Genomic DNA, 27,481 nt, shown 5'->3' with positions numbered 1-27,481 from the left:
CAATGATATCACAAAAAGGCACCCAGGAACTTTCTTCAGAGCCATAGCCCCACAATAAAAAAGATACTGTACAAAGGTACCCTAAGATATGGGTACAAAATACATTTGACCCTAAATTTCCATTCCCTTTGTACCTGAACTGTGGGTAGGGGAGAAAAAGACTGGAAAATGGAGGTAGAATGGACTGGGTTTATGTGAGAAACATGAACAGTGAAATGAATTTTTAAGTCAACAGGAAGGGCTGACCTGTAAATGACCAGAGAAAAACCAATAAACCAAGGAGTTTGCTGTCCATGAACTTCTTAGGGATTTCTGCCATTTTTATGCTTTCCTGGACTTTTCTCCATGTATTATGTACTCTAGCAACAAATCAAAGCCCAGTTAGTTGAGTGACAAATGCTATTTGACCTTTGTAAATGTCATTCTGAACCCTCATTCATTGGTTTAGCCCACAAGCAAATTTCAGAACCCTCCTCAGTGTGTCTGGACTGTTGCACATCCAATCCCTTTTTCAAAGGGAAACAGAACAGACTATGTGGTATCTAGAATACTGTTATTTGCAGTGATTTTACTGTGCTGCTATTTAATTTCACAGAGGTTGATTGTTAAAGTTACTTATAATAAAATATTTTTGTGATCAATTTTTTTAATGGAATATAATTAATTTAAAAAGAGTTTACTTTTTTCTTGTTCACTGTAGTTATATTTTCCCATAAAATTATATAAAGTTCTTGTGGCTGAAGCCTCCAGTAAGAATGGATTTTAAAAGTAAAAACAGAAATGCTGAAAAGATAAATGATTAGGAAGCTTCTACCTAGAAGTAGTTAAGAGCTTAGAAGCAATGTTGCCTGAACTAAAGATTTTGTTTTCAAAGGGAGAATATAAAAGATTAGACATATGCATAATGAGGAAAAGTTGAGGTATGAATGGACAATAATAAGGAAAGAAAACACCTGATGCTGGACCATAGATTGGAGAATAAAAGACAGATCCAAAACATATGGATGAATGTGTCTGTAACATCCATGTTGCAAAATGGACATTGTGGATGTGTGGCTGTATTTTAACATCGTTCTTTATTTGGACTTCTGTCTGTGATTCTGTCACAGAGAGACAGAGGTCGCTTTAGTTTGATCACTAAAGACATACTGATACTCTTATCTGAACAACATTATAAGAACAACAACAATAATAATAAAAATAACAGTTATAATCATTAATGTAATAATTAATAATTTGTTGTAGATAAAAAATTATAATGTAGGCTATAGATTAGATTGATCTTTGTAGCTTTTATACCTGTAGACAATTTGAGTACAAATTGAATTAACTAATCAAACTCTCTATTTAATCAATCACATCCTTTAAAGTCAGAAGGTAAATAGGCCCTTAGTACCAGCAATGAAAATGACAACTGTCCAGAGAAGTGTACAACTCTTCTCTTTTTATTTTTTAAGAAGCCATGTTGCAGGTGGATGGACCTAAACCTCTTTGGGCCATCATAGTAATTAACAACTAATAGAGAAATACTGGCTGCCAAGGAAAAAATTAATATCCCTCCTTAGTTTGATACAGGAAAAATCTGAAAGAGGAACAAGCTGGGATTTTTACCTCAGCCCCACTGTGCAGCTGCTGACAGTGGCCTTTCTATGCCACTGGTAGATAGATTTCTGCAAACCATCAGTGATTCACATGGCCTCAGCAAGGCTGCTGTGTCTAAATGTGTACATGCAGTCACTTTACATGCCTGTTATCTAATTGGGAAAACAAAAGAATTACAACAAATTTTTATGGCAAATTTAAGTCACCTTGGATATAGGCTCCAGCCAAATAAGTATATAATAATAATAATAATAATAATAATAATAATAATAATAATAATAATAATAATAATAATAATAAAATACCCTGCATGACGCTAAAATTGATTTTCATGCCATTGCAGGGGAACCTGCCATTGTGGCTGCACTGAATGGAATGCTCATCCCCATTCACACTTCTATCCTCTTGAATCCTATCCATAGAAGGGTTTTAGCACTAAATGTCCAGATAATATGCAATTGACCATGTGGTACATTTTATAGTCCTTGTGGCTAAGTGGCCTGGGAGTACATGATGGCTGTATCTGGTATAGCTCTGCAGTATGTTTGCTAGTGACTGGTTTCTGCAAGACAGCTGGGCATCTTTTTGCCAATGCCTGGTAATTCCACAGTTGAATCCCCAAACTGTGGCCGAGGAGAGGTAGAACGCTGCAGATGAAAGCACACCCACTGTTACAGAGCTCATGCTGGAAGATGCAGTTCTGACGCCTGCACAAGTCATTGTGGGCTTCCACAAGCCTTGGAAAGCAGCATTTCTTAATTTTTTGTCACCTCCTATATGAATTGTTTTAACTCCTCTTTTATAAAGTGTTGCTTTTTTTCTGACCACTGCTCGCCATTGTTGTTTTTTTGCAAGGAAACCACATTATGTTTTTGAGCCCACTTATAAGTTTTCAAATAACAAATTAAATTAATTTTACCAATTAGTCAAAAATGTAATTTCTTTATTTTGTGCCCTTTTGTGTGTTATTAATTTTTGTATTACTTTTTCTTTTTACTGTATATATGCACATGTCTAAAGTGACAGTATAATATATATTTGACAAATGAAATATGTGGGATCAATGTTCCTGTTATTGACAGTCTACTTGTCTGACGTGAATGTTGGGAAGGAGCCCAAAAAAGAAGTACTTTAAACTTGTTTGTTAAATATCAAATAATGAATGGCTTAAGGAAACACTTGTAAAACTCACTCATTCTTTATCTCCGTTGGTCATTATCTCATTCATTATTCACTAAGATCAATCTTTTTGGGAAACGCACCACAGATTGAGGGCTCTGAAGGAAAAATGTCAGGCTGACCCCACCATTTGGGGTTTCACCCACAAAGCATAAGGAATGGAGACACGGTTATTGGGATAATTATGAAAATAACAGAAAACACATAAAAATGTAAAATATAATAATCAAAAATGACAATAAAATATAAAATACACAAAAATATTTCACAGAATGTGAAACATTGTCTTGTATATGTGGGATGGTGCGTATATACTTTGTGGTGGATAGGGGGAGCTCTCATCCCCTCAAACCCTCAGACTTGACTCCAAACACCAGGTAAAAGTCCAAAGTTTGGATTTATTCGGACAATACAGTGCAGAAAGCACCCTCCACTCCACAATACTCATCCAATAGTAACCAATAACAATAAACAATAATCAATTCCTCCACTCTCCCAGATGCGTTGCCACCCTTCCTCCCAACTCAGCTCACCCGTCTGGGTTTCCCACAATCCTTTATATTGCTTAACCCTGAAGTGCTTCATTCCTCAGTCCATGATTCCCCAGCACTTCCAGGTTAGATAAAAACCCTTCATCCCGGAAGTGCGTCGGTCCTTCCGTCCCCGTGACTATGACCTCCTTCCGGGTTGTAGTGAAAACCGATGTCTCTGGGCCTCCCTGCAGCATCTCCTGGTGGCCCCCATGTTATCCAGCAGGGTTGCACTGGAAGACTCCAATTCCCATGAGTCCCTGCTGAAATTTGGAGCCCCTCCTTGATGCAGGGATGGCTCCACCTGGCAGCCTGGGGTTATTGGCCAGGATGACTGGCCGGCCATATCTCACAGTACTCCCCCCACAGTGAAGAACCCCGGTACAAAGCGGCCAACCCCACGAGGAATGTCTTCCTCCAAGAGGATCCATTGGTCTGGCCTTGGTATTGACAATTATACTCCTTTGAGAACCTCAGGGGAACCTTGTAAAAATATGACTGTCGATCCCCTGTTCTCCTAGGACAAATTCGCCAAACGTGGCCCGGCCGGCAGCACTCGTAGCATAGCCGCCGCTCCCCTGTTTGTATTCCTCGTCGAGACTGGAAGCACCTCGGAAACTCTGGCTCCACCTTTTTCTCTGCTGAGGAGGGTTCCACGGCTGTCCTTGAGCTTTCAGCTCCCTTTTTTATCTTATCAGGAGACCCCCATTTCTCACTTGGGATCACCTTTTTATTCTGGGACTTTGCCACAGTTTGAGTCTCTCTATGTGTTAGAGAGAGACCCTTTACTGTCTGCACCCCTTTTGATTTAGATATAATAGGGGTTGGGGTCTTCAGGATCGCCTCACTCCAGGAGGTAGCACCATTCAGCTGCTCCGGCTCGATCGACCCTTCCCCCACCCTCTCTGTTAAAGTCACACACTCTCCTGTAGGGCTCGCAGTGACTTGGCACCCGCTACTGATTAATCGCGGGTCCGAATCACACTGCAACCCTCTATGATATACAGTATGGGGCTCTCTTACCTGTACCGCTGTATTCTTTAATATTGGAGGCTCCCGACTGATCTGCCGTAGGTACTCCTCCAACTTCCTTAATGGTGCTTCGGTCGTCGCTCCCAGGTCCTTTATTACCTCTTCGACCACCTTCAGCACCTCAAAAACACTTTGCACAGGCTCGATCAGCCTCTCGAGTTCCCTCACTTCCATACTGTTATTTTTTTTTTTAGCCGGAGGTAGGCTCAATCCAACACTAGCCTTACCCTCCGACTGGGAGCCAGTGAGCATGCCCATTCCAGACACGTGCTCTGACGGGAGCCGCAAAGGTACCTGGGATTTGGAGTTTTCCGTGGCTGAGAACCGGGCCACCATCTTTGGCTGACTACAATCCACCTGTATTAATTTGTCGGTGGATCAACCAACCACTTCCTGGACCTCCTTACATTCTTGCGGTGCTTTGCTTGCCTCCCCCTTCCCCTTCAGAAAGCCCAAGTCCGTCTTCTTATGGGCAAAGCCGACTGCAGCGTTGTGCTGACCACTTCCTTCCATGAGCTCCTCTGGGCAGGTCACGTGTTCTACGCCAGCACCCGACTTGTGGAAGTCCTTTATTTTCCCCACCAGCTTGACTGCCAGCGCACCGCCGTCTTCAAAAAATTCTTCTGCCTCCCGCAGAGCCTTCGGATGACTTTCTCCGAGGTATGTGTACGGTATTAAATGAGATGTTTTAAATATATGTTCTTTAAACATGCCGGCACATATCTTGGTGTAGTTATCTTCCTCCAGAGGCCTCTCCTACTCTGCGCAGCTGCTCTGTAACCTATCCCGGGTGTCGGCCATGGTGAGTGAATCTCCTCCGCTGCCTCTCTGCTTCTGCTTCTTTCTTCCCATGATGGACTTGGTATAGGTGAACGAGGGTTCGGGCAATTTAGCCTGCGTGTTCAGATGATGTCCTCTTGGGGTTCTCGTCCCACAGAAAATTTTAAACAGGTCCTCTGCCAAACCGACGGCCAAAGAATCCTGCCGACTACGCCACTGTGTTGGATAGGGGGTGCTCTCGTCCCCTCAAACCCTCAGACTTGACTCCAGACACCAGGTAAAATTCCAAAGTTTGGATTTATTCGGACAATACAGTGCAGAAAGCACCCTCCACTCCACAACACTCATCCAATAATAGCCAATAACAATAAACAATAATTCCTCCACTCTACCAGACGCGTTGCCACCCTTCCTCCCGACTCAGCTCACCCATCTGGGTTTCCCACAATCCTTTATACTGCTTAACCCGGAAGTGCTTCATCCCTCAGTCCATGATTCCCCAGCACTTCCAGGTTAGATAAAAAGTCCTCTTTTCTTCATCCTGGAAGTACGTTGGTCCTTCCATCCCCGTGACTATGACATACTTCCGAGTCCCTGCTGAAAGTTGGGGCCCCACCATGATGCAGGGATGGCTCCACCTGGCAGCCTTGGGTTATTGGCCCCATATCTCACAACTTATAGATTTTATAATCCCTTTTTTCTTTGCACTGATAGGCTGGCATCCAATTTCATTGTATATGTTTAATTTCATTGAATATGTGCAATGATAATAAAGACTTAAGAATAAATGTAGACTCTTACATAATATTCAAAGAAAAGCATTTTATATGCATGAAGTAAAAGGAGGTATATTTTTTATATCTGTGTATAGTTCAGAATAGACAAGTTAAGATCTCAAGCCCATATTTTACAACAAATGATTAAGAGGGAGCAAAGCTGACTTAGACTAATTGATCTTGTAACCTGAAATGGTGCTGAAACTGTCAGATTGGTGCAACACTGATGGTATATATGCTGGAACATTATTTGAAAAATGAAAGAGTAATGTCTGCATATAGGGAAGCAAAGTTATGGAAGTTATGCATTTTAATTGGAATGACATCCCTCAAAAAGTATCACAGTTGTTAACAGCTCTAGAGAAACAGCTAACAAAAGGGGAGACAAGGGTCACCAAAGCCCATTTGCTGAAGGACAACCCAAAGGTATGACCAATTTAGTCTGTTAGAAGTACAGTATATTCAACACCAAGAGATAACAATGCCTAAAGTGATTTTATGTCAAAAGACAGTAAGAAGGAATCTGCATACGTTGTTGGCATACAAAAGAAGTTATTTGCAACCTAGTCCCATTTAACAGAAAGGAAATCTTGTAAAGCCACATTGAAATCAGCACAGAACTAAGTGTTATTTAGCAAAGCTATATTCCACTTGAGACTTTATGCTGAGGGAAATAAAATGGAGCTTAATTATACTGTGCAACCTCGGGTCACAAACGTCTCAGACCATGTACAAATCGGGTTACGACCAAAAAATTCGCCAAACATTTGCATCTGTTCACGACCACACCCTCGGGTGATGAACAAGCCAGTTTCCCTTCTGGTTCGTACGCGCTGATGTTTTCTGCACGTGTTCATTCTCTCCCTGTGCAGCGAGCGAGAGAGAGAGAGAGGGCGCGACAAGGCAGTTAGAGAAGGCAGTTAAAGAATGCACTGGGCTTGTTTTTAAAGAGACTGCTTCGAGCATTGTTTAAATCTCGTATTTAATGAAGACTTTTTTCTATTGCATTTTAACCTCCACTTGTGTTTTTATGGGATCATTTATTTATTGAAGAATTCTGAAAGCACTGCACTTTATTTAATTTGGACTTTATTTTTGATTGTTGTTTTGTTGATTTTAATAAAAGCACTTGGCACTTTTTGCACCATCCGATTGCTCCATTGTAGTGTCTCACTATTGTGCTCATCGGTAACATTACCGGTGTTGATGGGTTTAAGGGCTCTTGGAAGCGAGATGGGAGCATGCAACGAACCCGCATCGTCACAGACTTTACCTTAAAACTGTAATCTCCTCTCCACCCAGTTCCTCCTCACTTCCTTCATGCCAGAACTTGACTCATGCAAGGTTAGTTTTCTTGGTTGTTTTTGGTCAGTTTTTGTATAATTACGGACTTTTCAAATGTTCATTGTTTTTCCTGTGCTTAAAACTCATTAAAAAAAGTGCTTACAGAGAGCAGTTCGTAAGGCTGTAGCATGAACTCTTGCAATGTTAGTTTTCTCTGCTCAAGGTTTTCTCAGTGTTATTCAATATTTTTACATTTAGTTTACTATTACACTGTGCATTCTATGGTATAATTAACTATTTTTGTGCTTAAAAATCTTTAAAAATATATATATTTACATACAGCTTGTATGGTCTGGAACGGATTAATTGTATTTACATACAATCCTATGGGGAAAATTACTTCGGATCACAACCAAATTGTGTTGCGACCAGAGTTTTCAAACAAATTACAGTCGTGACCCGAGGTTCCACTGTATTAGCCTGGTGAAACCTGTTATTCCATATAGAGATCAAAGTAATTATACCATCATATAAAACTTGCTTCAAAGACTAGTTGACTCAAAGGAATGATTTATGGAGATTGGACCATTATTGTTATTACATTGTTTCAAATAAAAGCATCTGCATAAGAGGTAGGGTTGAGTGAACAGAAACAAACACATAGTGAGAGATGATGGCAAAATGACTGCAAAACGTATTGGATCAGTTCAAATTCAATTTCAGAACTGAGGTACGCCCTTTAGGTAAACAATCCGTTCTAAAGACATAGCAGTATATTTCCAATTGGGTAAAACTGTAAACTTTTTGAAACTTTCATTTTATCACATAATTCTTATCATGGCATACATGGGAGTTTCTCAAGGCAGCTGTTGCAACCTCTATATTAATCTTCTCTTTAATTACTCCTGGTTCTGCTTGATTTCTGTGGAAACCTTAATGTTTGAATTGTTCATCTGTGAAGTGACTTCCAGAATCAAATTAAGTAGCATTTCCAAAGCTTCTGAGACTAACATGGTAGTTCATGCTGGGAAGATTTCTTGGGTGAATCAAAAGCAGAAGAGTCAGACCTACAAAGATGAATTGCCTATCCTTTGGCTGAATGACTACTGTAAATCTATCTGAATAAATAGCAAATTGGGAGACATAGATGAAGAGGTAAAAACATAAGCATCAGTTTTCAGACAGGCATCATTTGATCTCCCCATGTGGCTATGTCTTAAAAAGTATGTTATTTTGGACCTTTAATGGTTGGAAAAGGCCCTAATTAATTAATAGAAACAGTAGAAATGAACAGATGGTTGAGACTATTTTAACATTCCCTATATACACTGCCTGGCCAAAAAATAAGTTGCTACCTGGATTTAACTAAGCAAATAGGTACGAGCCTCCTATTGGATAATTACTGCATGGGCGATTATCTTTCAGCTGGCAACACGTTATTTAACCCCAACTGGTGCAATGAGTTGCTTCTCATTTCTTAAACAACCATGTCGAAAAACACATCTCATGGTCGTGGAAAGATGTTAGTCTGTTTGAGAAGGGTCAAATCATTGGCATGTTTTAAAATTGTTTTTTCTATTACAGGCATGGATCTGAATGTTACTGAAACTCAGCTCTGTATAAGTGTGGAGGTTAATACTATTCGTTTGCCACCAGCAAAGGTGAGTGTACTCTTTAAAGTATTGGCCAATATTCTTCCCTATAAAGTGATTGCTGTTAATTTTTGTGACATAGATAATGATCTACAGTGTCAAACAACAAACATTTTTGTCTTTTTCATGGTTTAACAGTTTGCTATAATATGAAAGAACATAAGGAATTTTAACTAATATTGCAGACAATTCAGCTCTTTGGTGGCACAGTGGTAGGACTGCTGCCTTGCAGTAAGTTGACCAGGGTTTGTGTCCTGGGTCCTCTCTGCATGGTTGATATGTTTGCATGTTCTCATTATGTTATTGTAGTGTGGAAATTACATGAAACTAAGTAGATTCAACTCAACTCAAATCAAGTCAACTTCTATTGTCATTCATCCACATACTGTACATAGTATCTGGTTGAACAAATTTTGTTCCTTAAAGCCCGTTTTGCATAGGTAAAACAACATACATTTAACATACATCATAACATTACCAAAACCAGAGCAACAATACAATGTAACAAAACAAAAGATGCAGGACTTTAAAGCTCGAACAATGCTTAATATCATGGTAAAGTACAGAGTGTAAAGTGAGGGAATGTTAAAGGGATATGGTGTGTGTGTATATACACTCACCTAAAGGATTATTAGGAACACCTGTTCAATTTCTCATTAAAACAATTATCTAATCAACCAATCGCATGGCAGTTGCTTCAATGAATTTAGGGGTGTGGTCCTGGTCAAGACAATCTCCTGAACTCCAAACTGAATGTCAGAATGGGAACGAAAGGTGATTTAAGCAATTTTGAGCGTGGCATGGTTGTTGGTGCCAGACGGGCCGGTCTGAGTATTTCACAATCTGCTCAGTTACTGGGATTTTCACACACAACCGTTTGTAGGGTTTACAAAGAATGGTGTGAAAAGGGAAAAACATCCAGTATGCGGCAGTCCTGTGGGGAAAATGCCTTGTTGATGCTAGAGGTCAGAGGAGAATGGGCCGACTGATTCAAGCTGATAGAAGAGCAACTTTGACTGAAATAACCACTCGTTACAACCGAGGTATGCAGCAAAGCATTTGTGAAGCCACAACACGCACAACCTTGAGGCGGATGGGCTACAACAGCAGAAGACCCCACCGGGTACCACTCATCTCCACTTCAAATAGGAAAAAGAGGCTACAATTTGCACAAGCTCACCAAAATTAGACAGCTGAAGACTGGAAAAATGTTGCCTGGTCTGATGAGTCTCGATTTCTGTTGAGACATTCAAATGGTAGAGTCAGAATTTGGCGTAAACAGAATGAGAAAATGGATCCATCATGCCTTGTTACCACTGTGCAGGCTGGTGGTGGTGGTGTAATGGTGTGGGGGATGTTTTCTTGGCACACTTTAGGCCCCTTAGTGCCAATTGAGCATCGTTTAAATACCACGGGCTACCTGAGCATTGTTTCTGACCGTGTCCATCCCTTCATGACCACCATGTACCCATCCTCTGATAGCTACTTCCAGCAGGATAATGCACCATGTCACAAAGCTCGAATCATTTCAAATTGGTTTCTTGAACATGACAATGTGTTCACTGTACTAAAATGGCCCCCACAGTCACCAGATCTCAACCCAATAGAGCATTTTTGGGATGTGGTGGAATGGGAGCTTCGTGCCCTGGATGTGCATCCCACAAATCTCCATCAACTGCAAGATGCTATCCTATCAATATGGGCAAACATTTCTAAAGAATGCTTTCAGCACCTTGTTGAATCAATGCCACGTAGAATTAAGGCAGTTCTGAAGGCGAAAGGGAGTCCAACACCGTATTAGTATGGTGTTCCTAATAATCCTTTAGGTGAGTATATATATATATATATATATATATATATATATATATATATATATATATATATATATTTAATGTAATTGTTTTTTCATTGATATGAGTGTTGTTCTCATATCCATCTATCCATCTATCCAGCTATCCAGCTATCCAGCTAGCAAAATACCCGCGCTTGGCAGCGGAGAAGTAGTGTGTTAAAGAAGGAAAGAGAAAGAAAAGGAAACATATTGAAAATAACGTAACATGATTGTCAAAGTAATTGTTTTGTCACTGTTATGAGTGTCGCTGTGATATATATATATATATATATATATATATATAATACCAGCGCAGCGATGTCATGTGTTAAAGAAGTTATGAAAAGAAAAGGAAACATTTTAAAAATAATGTAACATGATTGTCAAAGTAATTGTTTTGTGTATTTGGTGGCAGCGTTCAAAGTTGTTTTCAGTAGCTGCATCAGAAAATGTACCACGACGTCTGACACGCCTCCTTTTACTGTTTTCTCACAGCTTGGATTGCTGCTGTCATATATATATATATATATATACACACACACATACACACACACACATACACACATACAGTACATACATATATATATAATATACATATATATATATACACATACATATCTTCATATCTACATATCTATATACATATCTACACACACAAATTATATATATATGTGTGTGTGTGTGTGTGTGTATATATATATATATATATATATATATATATAGATAGATATATATATATATCTATATATCTATCTATCTATATCTATCTCTATATCTATATATACTATATACTATATACTATATACTATATACTATATATATATACTGTATACATACAAACATACACACAAGTATATGTGTGTATATTATGTATGTGTCTATATGTGTGTGTATAGCTTTGGTCACTGAGTGCAAGGGAAAATAATAAAATATAGTCTATAAGTTATTAAACAGTAAAACATTAACGTTTTAAGAAGTACAGGTACATTGATCACTACTGGAGTGGTTGGGTAAACTACATTTTAAAGACTGTGTAACACAACAGGTAAGTAACTAACAGCAGCTAAAATGTATATGGATCATCTCTCGGTAGTAGATCCCTTTTGAAAGGCGCTACACGACGGCTGTGGTATAGAAATTACATTTTCTATGTGAGCGTTCAAATTTGTGCCTCTGGTAATGTGCCTTACCGGCAATTAAAGAAAATTAGTTTTGTGTCCTCTGCAGTGTTAAGAGAGAAAGGCTTTGGTTTGGGATAAAAGGAAAAAAGGTGTAAAGAAAGGAAAGTTGCCTTTCCTTTTATATAGTATAGAGAGATGTGTTCGCTGACGTTATGATCGCCTTTTGGGGACAGTCGCGTGGGTCTTGTGTAGACTGGTGAGGCGTCCCGCCATTAATCGGCTGTGATGGCACTGTCAGTCCTCCACTCGTATCGTGTGTTCATAATCCGAGCTGAGGACCTGATAATCGTATACGTGCAAAAGAAAGTGTGAATCGCCTTAATATTATTTTGCCGTGGTGTAGAAAAGGGGTCCCGTGTTTGCACTTGTCTGGGCTATAGCTCAGGGGGAGGATGAAAAAAATTAAAAGTGCTCACTTTGACTTAAGGCAGAAGCGCAGTCAGCGTCTCAAAGGCCGGCACAGCTATGCACGCGCGCTGGCTGCTCGACTTTTGCTGGGCAGGAGACCCCTTTTGTACACACGTTCATGATATCAAAAGTCTCAGCGCTCTTTGGAGGTCATTCATATATTATATATATAGCAAAATACCAGCCCCTAGCGGAGAAGTAGTGTGTTAAAGAAGTAATGAAAAGAAAAGGAAACATTTTAATAATAGCGTAACATGATTGACATTGTCATGAGTGTTGCTGTCATATATATTCCTGCCTAAATAAGTCACCCTCGCTTGCTCTTACTTTTTACCGTTCATTTAATCATGGCTAGTGGCGGAAAAATTATAAAATGGAAGGAGGATGGCTTTACCAAAACAATTATTGATGGCGAATCGATTATTCATAAAGCTTGAATTGGTGATCTGTTTTTCTGTGTTAACCTCATATTTTTCATACTTCTTCTCAAACTAAGGTGGTGCGAGGGTAAAATGAATCGGGATGCGCTGATCAATGTAATCGGTGTACCAGGAAATCATGCATTGACAAAAGCTCCCTTTGCTTGTAATGCAAAGTGTGATTAAATGCATTATTTTTAGCGTTATGGAGCACATGCATGAAGCTTCTCAGCTGTGCTTGTGCTAAGAAAAGGAAAGATTTTAAAAATAGCGTAACACGATTGTCAATGTGACCTTTTGTAAGTAGTGCCTGGAGGATTCAGTGTGAGAAACTCTAGAGACAGCGTGTGTATTAACTTGTGGATTTTTCTGTGAGTATTTGGTGGCAGTGTGACGGTTGCTTCGGAAGACGGTTAGCAGGAGCTCAGCTCAGAGCGAAATGAGGTGGGAGGGGAGATGATGACGTGACTCCCCCCCCCGCCTTAACTGTCCATCCCCACAAACACAGTCTCGAATTTGCATAAGCACACCCCTTCACCTACAATTTTAACTTAGTTACAAAGTGATCAAAACTCTCGTTTATATCCTCGTCCTCTCATTAAACTTGTATCCCGCATTACCTGTGGGCATGTGAAACGCCAGCGGTAGCCTGTCTATGAACTTAATTTAAAGTTTAGGTTTACACCTTGCTTTCTTTCCGAGGTAGCAGCACTCATGAATATGGTAGTATATGTCACTCGCTCGCTTCTTATTGTTTCGCTGCTTTCTCAATTATATAATGCATGTTTTCTTAAGCGCTTTTGGAGGTCTTCCTGGTTTTCTACGCACTGCGTTGACAGTCAGTTCACGTGATTACGTGGGAGGCGTGATGATGTCACACGAAACTCCGCCCCACGCTTTCCAGCTCAACTCCATTACAGTTAATGGAGAAAAATACCTTCCAGTTATGACCATTAGGCGTAGAATTTCGAAATGAAACCTGCCCAACTTTTGTAAGTAAGCTGTAAGGAATGAGCCTGCCAAATTTCAGCCTTCTACCTACACGGGAAGTTGGAGAATTAGTGATGAGTGAGTGAGTGAGTGAGTGAGTGAGGGCTTTGCCTTTTATTAGTATAGATATATATATATATATATATATATATATATATATATATATATATATATATATATATATATATATATATATATATATATATATATATATATATATATATATATATATATATATATATATATATATATATATATATATATATATATATATATATATGGGTATATATATATATATGGGTATATATATATATATATATATATATATATATATATCAATTTACAGTCGATCACGCTCCTACCCTCACCTATGGTCATGAGCTATGGGTAGTGACCGAAAAGAACGAGATCCTTGAATACAAGCGGCTGAAATGAGTTTCCTCCGCAGGGTGTCTGGGCTTTCCCTTAAAGATAGGGTGAGAAGCTCAGTCATCCGGGAGGGGCTCAGAGAAGAGCCGCTGCTCCTCCGCATCGAGAGGAGTCAGATGAGGTGGCTCGGGCATCTGATCAGGATGCCTCCTGGGCGCTTCCTGGTGAGGTGTTCCGGGCACGTCCAACTGGGAGGAGGCCCCGGGGAAGACCCAGGACACGCTGGAAGGACTATGTCTCCCGGCTGGCCTGGGAACATGGGATTCTCCCGAAGAGCTGGAAGAAGTGGCCGGGGAGAGGGAAGTCTAGGCCTCTCTGCTTAAGCTGCTACCCCCGCGACCTGACCTCGGATAAGCGGAAGAGGATGGATGGATGGATGGATACTCTAATTTAATGTAGCAAAGTGTATCTTCTGTGCTTTTGAGCCATTGCTCACCAAAAGATCTCTGTATGTCACAGAATTCTACTTCTTTAGTATGTTACAGCCTGTGTCCTACAGAATCTGCATTTGTAGTGCACGTTAAACCAATATTAGGATGACAAAATTTTATTAAATGCATTCATGTTACTTGTTCTCCCAGTTGCCATCTACTGAAGGTAAAATTAACAGCTGCTAGAAATGGTCACAAGTTACAAAGTTAGAAAGACAAACATATTCTGAAAGGAGATTTTCACAGTTTCTTAAACAGGCCAGTTGTCCTTAACAGTGAGGTTATTATTAAGAACTACCACATTCATGATTTATTACAAAAATCATAAAATACTGGATTCATATTAGTCTCTACACCCAAACTCAAGTCAATATTCTTTTTGCTTTGCGCCCTTCCCCACCATAACCTATAATCTATAGGGGAGGAATGAAAGCTTTTGATTCATCAAAAATTTTGATCTCTGGTTCTCGACGGATCTTGATGTTTTAGATATGCTGATTAGTTTTTGAGCTTAATTGTGCAAGAGAAAGAGGCACTCTAGAGGAACCCTCAAATACCTTAATTCTGCAATAAAAAATAGCAATTAAAACTATTTTGTTATAACTGTAACGAATATGGGGAAAATACGTATAGTATTGTGATCGATGTTGCTATTTGCAATCTCTAACGGCAGTCACGCAAGTACAGTGCCATAGCTGTTTTATTGCATCTGGTGAACAGTAAACCAAAGTAATTGGTTGTCATCTGCAGGATCAGGCTTACCTAGTAAGATTCTTTTTGCATGATGTTTTGAACATTTAAAATCGGGCTTTTATTTGCTCTTCATCGCACTCTCCTGGGGCCTTATGTATAAATGGTGCGTACGCACAGAAATGTTGCGTAAGAACTTTTCCACGTTCAAATTGCGATGTATAAAACCTACACTTGGCGTAAAGCCACACACTTTTCCACGGTACCTCATGCCTTGTCGTACGCAAGTTCTCTGCTCGGTTTTGCAGAATGGCAGCACCCAGCATCAAAGCAATGGTACTGTTCCTGTGTGATTACACATTATTTTCATGACGCGGCTTTATAGATACACCGAAACTAACTGCATATTGTTTATTAGTGTAATGCATCTGATTGTAATTAACTCGTAACAATATAATGGTCCAGGGAACAGCCATAGTATTCCAGATACCATAACTGCTTTAGCGTTGTTACTCTCACTGCACCTTCCTCTTCTTCTTATTTTTCTTCTTCTTCTTTCAGCTCCTCCCGTTAGGAGTTGCCACAGCGGATCATCTTTTTCCATATTACTCTCACTGCACCACTCGGAGTATTTATATCACTGTATCTGAGTGTGAATCACAGCAGCAGCTGATCGGAAAAAGAATTATCGGTATACAGCTTCAAGGACACACTGTCTCAGCCACTGCAAAACGTTTTAAAGCCTTTCCTGTACAGACCTCGCGGTTCAGAAACGGTTTAATCCCAAGAACTTTAAATGCACTCAATCAAGTGCTCCTTGTAGAACTGTTTGTACTTATAAGTACAATCACCCCACTGTAAACTTGCACTACAGTTATAATATCGCACAACCTGAGCCTCTTTATAAAGCGCGTATTTACATATGATGACGATATCATTTTTAAGGTGAAATGCAGCAAAATATGTTTGTTAAATTATACAGATAAAACTTTAACTTCATTTAAATAATCTATATTCTTCACTGGGAGTGTCGTGAAGGATAGAATAATTAAACATGTACTACGAAGATATTTCAATGTTCTTTAAACGTTTTGAAGAATCGGCGCTAAGCTTACAGATGGCTTAACGTCTATTACAGAGCTGATTGTATGGCGATCGGTTACTTGGGGAAAGAAAAGCACTGACTGCAGTGACGGCTACGCCAGTATATACTGAATATAAAACAGAAAGAGAAAATAACAACACAGCAAAAAATGCAGCGACAAATTTCGTCAAAACTTAAATGCTTGTGTCATGAGCACGAGGCGGCTATGCAGTGTCTGCAACGGACGTGGCCATCCACCATACATAAGCTGCCTTACTGACATTGGCGGGCGAAGGAGCCACCGATTCTTCCTCTGCCCAGTGCCACCACAAGCCTAGAGCCGCCCCTGAGTACTGCTGCTGAGTAACGTGCTTTAACTCCTATCATCATGAAAATGACATCACGTATACATCTCAGTATTTTAGTTATTCAGAGAGCTGTAATATTACGAATGTAATGGACTCTGTGTCCAGTTGGAGGAAGAGAGCCTGTTTAAGAAGCAAGTAGTGATTCACACACAGAGCACATAGAAAATCAAATACAAAACAAAGCATTTAACGTGCTACATTAATTACGATGTGATTTGAGAAACTGGTTAATTAAACGATTTTAAGATGAAGTTTATGATGTTCTACTTTAATGACAAAATAAACTACTTGATTAAAGTGGAAATGTCGAGATTGAAGTTGACATTTCGTGCTTTTTTCCCACCGTGTGCCTTTTTTCTCTGTACCCTAATAAGCTTTCATACGACACTCAGACAGTGGGCTTACAACTCGACTTTTCACGGCGACTTTGATATGTGACTTCTTTTTTATTTCCGGCACTGAGCGATTTTGTGGATGTGAGCTTTCAAGTTTCTCCAACACACTATGTCACTCGATCAACTTCCTTGATTATACCACAGTTTATTTGAACAAATAGTATGTTTTTCCTTTGCCTCCACTTGGTATTCGCTGAAATTCTTATATTTTCCCCCGTGCTTTTCCCATTGTCTTTTCACAGAAGGCTGCGCTTAAGGGCGATTTATATTATTTTGCATATTCAAAGAGGTGTAATTCTGGGAGGAGTTGGGGCGTTACATAAAGCGTGCGAAGCGTTAGTTTTCACGCTGATCGGGATTTATGTAGCGGAAGAACGTGGAAGTTGGAGTACGCACAGATTCCTGCATCTGGATTTTTCTGTGCGTAAGCACATTTCGGCTTTTGTGCTTACGCCATGCTATAGTGCGAGTTCTACGCACGGCGTTATACATGAGGCCCCTGGTCTGCCACAGTGGTGATTCTGAGCCACTGGTGTTCTTCTAATCTAAAAATGGGCGCTAAAGCAGGACGATTTCCCATGTCGTGGCTCCCAAAAGCTCCTATTATAAATGAAGTCTTGAGACTGTACCTGCCTTCTCTATACCATAATAAAGTACCTGTATTTTTCTTGGAAACCTGGACTCAAGACTGACAATATCTGTATTAAAAAAAAGCACTTCTTAAACTGCAAAAAATATTGTATTTGAAAATGAGACATTAGATGTAACTTTTTTCAGCATAAACCGATGCCTTTTTTCACTTTTTTTGTTCATTGCAATGAAAACTTTCAGAAGTGCTATGAAACTCGAACAGTACAGTGTCAGGATACAACACAACTATCCATGTGGATGCATGGTGAAGCACTGATTTCAGCTATGAGTATGATGTTGTACCCACACTCTTGCAGAGACTGCTTCGGAAATTTTACAACAGACTGTCACTTTCTTTTGGTCTAACATAAAAGAGACATCTTGTTCCAGGGTTTCCAAGACTCAGCGAAAGTGCAAACATGGAATTAAGTATTTTTTGCAACATATTATTTCCTTAGGTAGCCATTTTTGGTAAAAAACAGTATTCTGAAAATTTTGTTACTTTGGTATTTGCTATAAAGGGTTTTGAACTGTATCTACCTGTAAGAACCCCAGAATAACGTATACCTCTGAAAGACATAAAGTGCTTTCTTCCTTTGCTTACAAGTTCTATCTATGCTCATTCCTTAAATGTTTCAGGTAAAGAATTTATATTTACAATTAATTTGGAATACATTCCACTATAAATCCCCTTCGAATAATGACCTGGGTTTATAAAAGCACACCTAATTTTCTGTCTTTTCTGCTCACTTGAGGGAGTCTAAATTCGCCAACCATAGCATTGCAGGAAAAAATTAATTATCTTCTTCTTTCAGCTGCTGGATCATCTTCCATATCATTCTGTCCTCTGCATCTTGTTCTGTTACAACCATGACCTGCATGTCCTCTCTCGCCACATCCGTAAACCTTCGCTTAGACCTTCCACTGTTCCTCTTCCCTGGCATCTCTATCCTTGGCATCCTTCTCCCAATATACCCAGCATCTTTCCTCTGCACATGTCCAAACCAACACAATCTCCCCTCTTTGACTTTGTCTCCCAACCATCCAACTTGAGCTGACCCTCGAATGTACTAATTTATAATCCTATCCATCCTTGTCACACCCAATGCAAATCTTAACATCTTTAACTTTGCCACCTCCAGCTCTGTCTTCTGCTTTCTGGTCAGTGCCACCATCTCCAACCCATATAACATAACTGGTCTCACTACCATCCTGTAGACCATTTCCACCCTGCCAGCACTCTCTTTTTACCTCTCTTCCACAATCCCCATTACCCTGTACTGTTGATCCCAAGTTTTTAAACTCATCCACCTTCGCCAAGTCTACTCCCTACATCCTCACCATTCTACTGACATCCGTCTCATTTACACACATGTATTCTGTCTTGTTTCTACTGACCTTCATTCCTCTCCTCTCTAGAGCATATCTCCACCTCTCCAGGGTCTCCTCAACCTGCTCCCTACTATCGCTACAAATCGCAATGTCATCAGCAAACATCATAGTCCACGGGAACTCCTGTCTAATCTCGTCTGTCAGCCTGTCCATCACCATTGCAAATGAGAAAAGGCTCAGAGCTGATCCCTGGTGTAATACCACCTCCAGCTGTTACACTTCTATTTTGCTTCTACTTCTTTATTTCTATTTGTTATTTTATTTATGTTCATTTATTTTAATTCCTATTTATGTTATTCATGTTAATTGTATGTTTTTCTTTTATTCTATTATTGTAAAGCACTTTGGCCACAGCATTCCTGTTTTAAATGTGCTATATAAATAAATTTGACATTGTCATTGACTTCCATTGTACATATCCTATACAACTCTTACGTACTTCTCTGCCACTCCCGACTTCCTCATACAATACCACAGCTCCTCTCGAGGCACCCTGTCATATGTTTTCTCCAGGTCCACAAAGACGCAATGCAACTCCTTCTGGCCTTCTTTAAACTTCTCCATCAATATCCTCAGAGCAAACATTGCATCTGTGGTGCTCTTTCTTGGCATGAAACCATACTGCTGCTCGCTAATCATCACCTCACTTCTGAACCTGGCTTCCACTACTTTTTCCCGTATCTGCATACTGTGGATCATCAATTTTATTCCCCTGTAGTTACTGCAGTCATGCACATCCACCTTATTCTTAAATATCTCAGGCACCCTCTCACTTTCCAAGATTCCATCAAACAATCTGGTTAAAAATTCCACTGCCATCTCCCCTAAACACCTCCATGCTTCCATTGGTATGTCATCTGGACCAACGGCCTTTTCATTTTTCATCCTCTTCAAAGTATGAGGAACAATTAAAAACTACATAGTGCACTAGAGTCAATAGAGTCTTATGAAATCTGTTTTGTTTTTTTTACCTATTTTCAGTTTGCCATGATATATTTCTTTATTTGTATTTATGCACTTTTTCTTTAAGAAAGTGTCTGAGAAAATTTTAGATAAGAATGACAGATGCTTTGAGGCTATAATCACTAATCATGGTGTCTGATTGAAGTGACATGTTGCATTTTAATTAGCACATGTAAGTAAGAATTTAATGTAGGAGTGATAATCCACTTTAATAAAAGAATAGTGTCTGTGTGTGTGTATTCCTTTGCTAGGCTTAGGAAGACAAATTTAAAATAGGCAAAACATGTAGAAGAAGGGTTATAAATGATAATAAAAATACCAAATGAGAGTCTAAAAACAAGAAAATTATGGGGCTCTGGGTCCTATGGGGCTATTCTGTTGTTCATCGTTATACCGGCAAGAGCAGCAAGGTAGTGACTTTCTTGTATTTACTTGGGTCATATGAACGAGGTTTATAGAGGTAATGCTAATGACTGATAACTTCGGTGGTGGGAAATAGATGAGCAAAAGTAATGATAAATCGATGAACATGTCAGGAAACCAAAGCCATGACATAACTAGGCTAGAGTCATATCACTAAACCATTTTTCCATCAAAATACTTTGACTGTAAGAGTGGTCAGTTCAAAGAGCAATGCCAAGAAGATGTAGCAAAAACGAGCGGCTATGTCTGAAGAGAAAAAATCTCCAGTAAGAGAAACAGATCAGGTATTTATTATTATACCAGACCAAATGGACAATCCATGTATCACTGTGACATAATAAAATGAGATCCAAGTTGAGGTCACCTAAAACTCACATTAAAGTAACCATAGTAATTTCCAAATATTTGAAAGTGCTACAAAACCCTTGACTATTTTTAAAAATTTTCTTTTCATTACTTCTTAGTAAACTTTCTTTTCTTACTTAAGAAATGGGAAACCAAAGTACCACATCCATTTTTAAAATGAATAATTGTTATTCACACATTTTTTACAAAAATTAATGAAAGCAGAACTTTTGTTTGCCTTTGAAAAACAGAAAAGACTTGATCAAGTTTTACGTATCTTTCATTAGTGCCAGTACCTGGCAAATGTATTAAAGTATCATAAATAATTTACTATATAAACTTTGTTAATAATCTACCAACATGTACCTTTATATGCAAAAAATTTATTTGTAATCTTCAGAAATCGTAATATTAGTTATACTGATTTTTTATTGTATAGTATAGTGTGTCTATTGTATGGTGGTTTTCTGTTTTACTTGCTATTTTTATTTTTTTTCAAAGTACAGTGTGTTATACTTGAAAATATATACAACATCATTTAAGAGTAAAGTTGAATTAATCAAATATTGCTCACCATATTAAAAGTATATGGAAATAAGAATGCAGTATTTATTTTTACCTACCTAATTTGTCATTATCAAAACAAAATACTGTATACTGTATTAAAAAGAAGAGCATAACTTACTAAAGAAGGAGAGTGTGTAGCACTAGACAATGTAACATTGCATCATATCTGTTTGTCAACTTCTTAAGCATTATGAGCTACAGAACCATAAAACCAAAAAACACTCTGGGATTATGTTCATGATTATAATATAACATGAGGAAGATATGGAAAATGAGTAAACAAAAACTTTTGTAAAATAATATTTTAGCAAAGGGTGGCTATTTTTTTTTCAAGCTGGAAGACTTTGACATTTTTGTGAGTTCCCTAAGAGACTTCATGAATAACAGCAATTCAGAAATTCCACAGTTCTCCTTGAGTAACAACTGGTGTTATGTATTACCAAGGTAATTTTAACGTTTTCACTTTTTTCATTGTACAGTATTAGAGTAAACATTACTTTTGCTGCTTCTACAATTTCAAAATTTGACAAAACCATGCGTAGCTTTTCATAAACTAAACTAAGAATGTATCTTACACTAAAGAATTCCATGTACTGTATATGCTATATGCAAGTTTCACAATTTTTTTTCTTTTTTTGTTATAAAGTTTGAAGATGGGTCAAATAATGAAAATCAGTCATACATTTTCCCCGGAATGTCCTTTTCAGTCATATGAGGATATTAAATTACACTGGGACAATCTGGTATGAAATACAAATGAAACCTAATTTGCTTTGTTATATCTAACAAAATGCATGGTAAAGCAGTTTTTATTGTTTTAGTATGGCTACAAGCTACCCCAAAGTGAAGAAATCTATTGCAATGTGTACTTCAAACTTATTGGAGAAAAGTTGTTCACGTATCCTTTGAATGTAATATATATGAAATATAAAATTTGTCTTTAAAATTTTATTTTCATTATTTTATTTAAATATATTTGTTATATTTTACTTTTTTAAAGTAGAGGGTTTGAATTTCAACCACAATTTTATTTTCATAATGAAATACTGTAAAGTAACTACTGAATGGAGCATACACTGACAGGCATACTTTAGCCTTAGAGTTTCTCTTCTTTGAAAAATGACCTTATGCTTACTGTGGGTCAGTTGCAGTGTGCTATGAGCTCGGTTCTGATCTGGTCTTATTATTTTTTTATGGTAACAAGACTGATTTGCGGGTTTAATAATGTTGCAGTGTGCCTCAGAGCTGCAAACTAGAAGCAGACCAAGATTAAGGCTAAGTGCAGTTGCAGTGTGCTTTTCAGATTTGGAGAGAGGGAACAAAGTTGTGTACTAATTTTAGACTATCTGATGAACATGTATTTTGGGTAATGTTGTAAAATGAATTCCACATTCATCAGACAGACTATTATGGACATGAAAAGGCACAAATATGCCAGAAAAAATATCGTAACTCAATGAACAAAAAGAGACAAGTAATGCATGGCAATATTTATATTGAGTAAGAAACAGAAAAATATGGATCAGCACTCTTTTCATTATTACTCTTCAGTGAAAAAGATGCCAACTAAGGAAAGTGTGCATTGAAAGATGCTGCCAGTTTCTTCATATACCTTTGGAATGTCGTGAAGGTATATTTGTGAGTGTTCTCCAGATCCATCTGACTGCAAAACAGGACTTCTCATCCCTATCTGAAAATAGAAGGGTAATCACCTGGGGCCTCATGTATAAACGGTGCGTACGCACAGAAATGTTGTGTAAGAACTTTTCCACGTTCAAATCGCGATGTATAAAACCTACTCTTGGCGTAAATCCACGCACTTTTCCACGGTACCTCATACCTTGTCGTACGCAAGTTCTCCGCTCGGTTTTGCATACTGGCGGCACCCAGCGTCAAAGCAGTGCTACTGTTCCTGTGTGGTTACACCTTATTTTCCTGACGCGGCTTTATAAATACACCGAAACTAACCGCATATTGTTTATTAGTTTAATGCATCTGATTGTAATTAACTTGTAACAATGTAATGGTAGAGGGAACAGCCATAGTATTCCAAATACCATAACTGCTTTAGCGTTGTTACTCTCACTTCTTCTTCTTCTTCTTCTTTCAGTTCCTCTTGTTAGGAGTTGCCACAGCGGATCATCTTTTTCAATATTTCTCTCACTGCACCACTCAGAGTATTTATATCACTGTATCTGAGTGTGAATCACAGCAGCAGCTGATCAGAAAGAGAATTATCGGTATACAGCTTCAAGGACACGCTGTCTCAGCCACTGCAAAATGTTTTAAAGTCTTTCCTGTACGGACCTCGCGGTTCAGAAACAGAAACGATATCATTTATAAGGTGAAATTCAGAAAAATATGTTTATTAAATTATACAGATAAAACTTTAACTTTATTTAAATAATCTATACTCTTTACTGGGAGTGTCGTTAAGGATAGAATAATTAAACATGTACTACGAAGATATTTCAATGTTCTTTAAACGTTTTGAAGAATCGGCGCTAAGCTTACAGATGGCTTAACGTCTATTACAGAGCTGATTGTATGGCGATCGGTTACTTGGGGAAAGAAAAGCACTGACTGCAGTGACGGCTACGCCAATATATATTGCATATAAAACAGAAAGAGAAAATAACAACACAGCTAAAAACACAGCGACAAATTTCGGCAAAAGTTAAATGCTTGTGTCATGAGCACGAGGCGGCTATGCAGTGTCCGCAACGGACGTTGTGCATAAGCTACCTTACTGACGGGCGGGCGAAGGAGCCACCGATTCTTCCTCTGCCCAGTGCCACCACAAGCCTAGAGCTGTCCCTGATTGTACTGCTGCAATACATTATTTCATCGAAGTGAAACACATGTTTAATAACGTGCTTTAACTCCTATCATCATGAAAATGATATCACGTATACATCTCAGTATTTTATTTATTCAGAGAACTGTAATATTACGAATGTAATTGATTCTGTGTCCAGTTGGAGGAAGAGAGCCGGTTTAAAAAGCAAGTAGCGATTCACACACATAGAGCACATAGAAGATCAAATACAAAACAAAGAATTTAACGTGCTGCTTTAATTACGATGTGATTTGAGAAACTGGTTAATTAAACGATTTTAAGATGAAGTTTATGATGTTCTACTTTAATGACAAAATAAACTACGTGATTAAAGTGGAAATGTCGAGATTGAAGTTGACATCGTGCTTTTTCCTCACTGTGTGCCTTTTTTCTCTGTACCCTAATAAGCCTTCATATGACACTCAGACAGTGGGCTTACAACTCGGCTTTTCACGGTGACTTTGATATGTGACTTCTTTTTTATTTCCGGCACTGTGCGATTTGTGAATGTGAGCTTTCAAGTTTCTCTACCACACTATGTCACTCGATCAACTTCCTTTTGTTGATTATACCACGGTTTATTTGAACAAATAGTATGTTTTTCATTTGCCTCCACTTGGTATTCGCTGAAATTCTTATATTTTCCCCGTGCTTTTCCCATTGTCTTTTCACAGAAGGCTGCGCTTAAGGGCGATTTATATTGATTTGCATATTCAAATAGGCGTAATTCTGGGAGGATTTGGGGCGTTACATAATGCGCGTGCACGAGCGTTAGTTTTCACGCTGATCGGGATTTATGTAGCGGAAGAACGTGGAAGTTGGAGTACGCACAGATTCCTGCATCTGGATTTTTCTGTGCGTAAACACATTTCGGCTTTTGTGCTTACGCCATGTTATAGTGCGAGTTCTACACACGGCGTTATACATGAGGCCCCTGGATTGTGGCAGCTACAGGGGGATAACACTGCTCTCTGTGTTGGGTAAGGTCCTTGCTAGGGTTGTCCTCAATAGGATCTGTGATCACTTACTCACCTACCAGCGACCGGAGCAGTCTGGTTTTATGCCTAAGAAGTCTACCATGGCACTGAGGGTTCTCATGGAGCACAAACTCGAATATCAGCAGAGTTTCTTTGCAGCCTTTGTCGATTTCATAAAGCATTCAACTCAGTTGATTGAGCTGTCCTGTGGGACATCCTGAGGGATACCCTCAAGGTTGTTGGATATCATGGCCGGCCTGTAAATTGGTACTGTGAGTGCTGTGCAGAGTGGAAGCAGAACCTCTGTGTTGATTCTGGGATTCGTCAGGGGTTTGTTCTTGCTCCTGCTCTGTTCAATGATTGCATGGACTGGGTGTTGAGCAAGGTCCTGGGGCATCTGTTGGTGAAGAAAGATTCACTGATCTTGACTTTGCTGACGATGCTGTAATCTTCACAGAGTCAGTGGAGGCTCTGATTGGGGCTCTGGAGAAACTGAGTGAAGAGTCTGAGTGTCTGAGCTTGCGAGTGTCCTGGATTAAAATCAAGATCCAGGCCTTTAATGACCTCTTGGGCACAGCCATCAGTAGTGTTTCTGTATGTGGAGAGAGTGTTGATCTTGTTAAGAGGTTTACTTACCTCGGCAGTGGCATTAATGTCTCTGGTGACTCTTCATATGAAGTCAGTAGACGGATTGGGAGAGCATGGGGGGTAATGAAGTCGCTGGAAAGGGGTGTGTAACCTATGCATAGGGACAATGGTCCAGTTCTTTAGAGTCCTGGTGCTTCCTGTCTTGCTATATGGTTGCGAGACATGGGTGCTATCCAGTGACCTGAGACAAAGACTGGACTCCTTTGGTACTGTGTCTCTTTGGAGAATTCTTGGGTGCCGCTGGTTTGACTTTGTGTCGAAGGAGCGGTTGCTCATGGAGTCCCGAATGAGGGAGGCACATTACCTGCATTGTGAGGGAGCATCAGTTACAGCACTACAGCCATGGGGCGTGATTCCCCAAGGGTGATCCAGCTCACAGGATCCTTATTGTTGGGGACTTGAGTGGCTGGTCCAAGCCAAGGGGATGCCCACGTAACACCTGGCTGCGGCATATAGAGGGTCATTTTTGGAGGGTGGGACTAGACCACATGTCTGCCTGGGGGGTTGGCAACCAGGATCCCGAGCTGTTTCGTTGTGTGGTGTGTGCGGCAACGCACTGTACCGGGTGCATGCTCCCCAGCTTGACCTGACCTGACCTCTTCTTCAGATCTTACATTAGATCTCTTACAATATGTATTATTGATGGTATGTGTTGTGTTCCACCTCTTACTTGGTATTTTATATGCTTTGATGACTGCCAGATTAGTTTGGTTATGATGGGTGCATAGTGAATGATAAGTTTTAATTCTTCTGTATTATCTACGTAATTAGGAAATGAGTTAAGCAAGACCAGATTAAGACACCCACAGGCCCTAGGGTATCACACGCGTATATATATTCATGCTATGAGCATCACATCTTAAAAAAATTGGACCATGTGGTGGTTTGCCTTGGAGATTTAAGCCATCTGTCACAAGTACGTTAGATCGAGGGCTAGTGACAAATTGTACGAGTAACCGCATACATATGTTACTTGAAGGAGTCTGAGCTACCACTGAAATAGGAAAATGCCAGCATTACTTTTTTCTCACATAGGCCCTCTTGTGTACCAAGGTCGCCCTGATAGTAAATCTCCCCATGAGCTACAGAGAGACAATTATGCTTCAGATACTGCATAATTCTACAAACATTTATCTACTGTCATCATTAATTTCCGTATAGCTATTTTATGACTTTTTTATACATTCAAAGTGAAAACATTTACAATAACAGTGACTCTCATTTTGATCTAATATACCTTAGCAATTACAACTAATTTTTAATAAGTTTAAATGAGGATGTATTTTTCCCCTGCTCTGTCCATTTATATCAAGAGGAATGTGCAGTTGGTACACTGTTGTTAAAGGGCAATCAGATGGCCAGCAAAGGAAACAGGACTAGCTGTAAATGAGTCAAAAAATTATATTGATCTTGTTCCAATGTTAACAGCAGCATCATTTACATCTTAGGACCATCTTAGTACCATAGTGTGTAGTCTGGTCTTCATCCTCATTACTTCAGTGTTACTTTAGGCACACTGTATCTGACCCTATAAGCCTTTAGCACACTAATTTTCTATTATGGTCTGGTGTGATCCACCCCCAAAACTAGGTCTTAAAGACTCGATAAGGCTTAGGAGCAAAGTGACCTGTAAAAA

The 27,481-nt window shown here is 39.2% G+C and overlaps 1 protein-coding gene across 1 annotated transcript in view; it reads left to right on the top strand.

The window, feature by feature from the left end:
* The window catches only part of LOC120529878 (uncharacterized protein C18orf63-like), a 78,034-nt gene that overhangs the window by 15,842 nt on the left and 34,711 nt on the right, over positions 1-27,481 (top strand). Inside the window, exon 7 of the mRNA XM_039754096.1 lies at positions 8,768-8,844. Coding sequence (XP_039610030.1) covers positions 8,768-8,844 — 77 coding nt within the window. The remainder of the gene's footprint in view (positions 1-8,767; positions 8,845-27,481) is intronic.

Source organism: Polypterus senegalus, chromosome 5, assembly GCF_016835505.1.
Source record: "Polypterus senegalus isolate Bchr_013 chromosome 5, ASM1683550v1, whole genome shotgun sequence".
Taxonomy (NCBI): Eukaryota; Metazoa; Chordata; class Cladistia; order Polypteriformes; family Polypteridae; genus Polypterus; species Polypterus senegalus.
Note: the sequence above shows the minus strand (reverse complement) of the source record. Positions and strands in the feature narration are given on the sequence as shown.